The 1,636-nt window shown below is 44.5% G+C and overlaps 1 protein-coding gene across 1 annotated transcript in view; it reads left to right on the top strand.

Moving 5' to 3' along the window:
• The window catches only part of LOC104967810 (slit homolog 2 protein-like), a 23,154-nt gene extending 22,527 nt beyond the window's left edge, over positions 1–627 (top strand). Inside the window, 1 exon segment of the mRNA XM_010797345.1 lies at positions 580–627. Coding sequence (XP_010795647.1) covers positions 580–627 — 48 coding nt within the window.
• The last annotated feature ends 1,009 nt before the right edge of the window (positions 628–1,636 follow it).

Here is a 1,636-nt window from a genome sequence, read left to right as displayed (position 1 = left end):
TCCCCCAAGCATCTCGCCTGACTCGAGTCCCTCACAGTCTTTCCAGTCCTGCCCTCAAAACACATCCTTGTCAACCAACTCTGTCTACCCAGTAAAGGCCCCCCCACCTCTCAATCAACTTCCTCTTGAAGTGCCTTGATGTATTTATATACTATACGTACTGTTGCCTGTCCCTGTTTGTCTACCCTCCCTCATATTGTAAAGCGTCTTTGAGTTGTGAAAAGCGCTTATAATAAATAAAATGCATTATTATTATTTATCTATTATTATTATTATATTAGTCATGATATAATGCCCTTTTTGCTGCATCTAGTTGAATAATAGATATTAATAGTTTCAATTAACAGTATACTGGGTGAGTATTACAGTAATGTAATGGTAAATAAAGAATAGAACAATTAGTCTATTTAACAAACATGCCCTGAGTATTTCAATTCAAATGCGAAAGTGAGTGCTAAATTGTCAACTAACTTGAGGACAATAACATATTATAGTTGGACTGTATATTCCAGAGAGAATGAAATCACAAACCGTTCAAACCCTAATTGTGTTCATACTGAAGACCGTGTTGCTTTGTAGTTCAACACTGAGCCTCTGTTCTACTGTTTCGATCACGGTCAGGGTTAGGGTCATGGCCCGTCCACACAGCGGCGTACGTTGAAAGCTTCACCATTCACTTTGAATGGGGTGACGTCACTTTTTGCCGAACTGCATTGTGGGAAGCGAAGCAGAGCTCTGCTGGCGTGGCTCGCTGCAAAAGTTGAGCAATGTTTAACTTTTGAAGCCTCGGCAGAAGCGTCAGCCAATCGAATCATATGCCAGTACAAGCTCTAGCCAATCAAACCGCTGCTTGTGTGTCACGGGCGGGAGATTCATGTGATTGGTTGTTGGTCGAGTTTCAGACACGCCCGCCGGCAAGCTTCAACGCACGCCGCTGTGTGGAAAGGGCCGTTAGGGTTACGGCTCCTACACACGGCGGCGTGTGTTGTCGCTTGAGCAACAACTCCCTCCAACTGAATAGCAGCAAATCAGAGGCCATTCTGATTGGAACACCACATCAAACACAAACGACTCATATCAGCATCAATGGCCACTCCATTCCCCTCTCCCCACTTATAACGAGCCTTGGTGTGAAACTGGACTCATCCCTTTCATTCCAAGCACACATAAAGACGGTCTGCCAAGCCTCATACTACCGCCTGAGAAACATCTCCAAAATGCGACACTCCCTCACCAAACCGGATGCAGAAAAACTGGTCCATGCCTTCATCACCTCCCGCATTGATTACTGCAATTCTCTGCTTGCGGGCATTCCAGCAAAAACCACCCAGAGACTACAATATGTACAAAACTGTGCCANACAGAGTTCGCTAGCACAATACTGGAGTGTACGCCCACAAATATGGTCTGGACCTGGGGCCTTCCTAATATTGACTCGTATTAAGAGATTCCTAACATCATCCTGTTCAATGACTATGTCTGAGATAGGGGAAAGAGACTCTCTAAGGGTTGAGGTGTTTAAAAGCATTGGGCAGGTCTGTCTCATTTGTTCCCTCAATTTTAATGGGATTCCTAGCCCTGTCATTGTTGTTAGCCTGGGAGATGGAGGACATTGATTTGATTTGCCATTGTAACT

Source organism: Notothenia coriiceps, unplaced genomic scaffold, assembly GCF_000735185.1.
Source record: "Notothenia coriiceps isolate Sejong01 unplaced genomic scaffold, NC01 NC01_scaffold00002496, whole genome shotgun sequence".
In the NCBI taxonomy this organism is placed as follows: domain Eukaryota; kingdom Metazoa; phylum Chordata; class Actinopteri; order Perciformes; family Nototheniidae; genus Notothenia; species Notothenia coriiceps.
The sequence above is the reverse complement of the archived record's forward strand: the minus strand, read 5'-3'. Positions and strand labels throughout refer to the sequence as shown.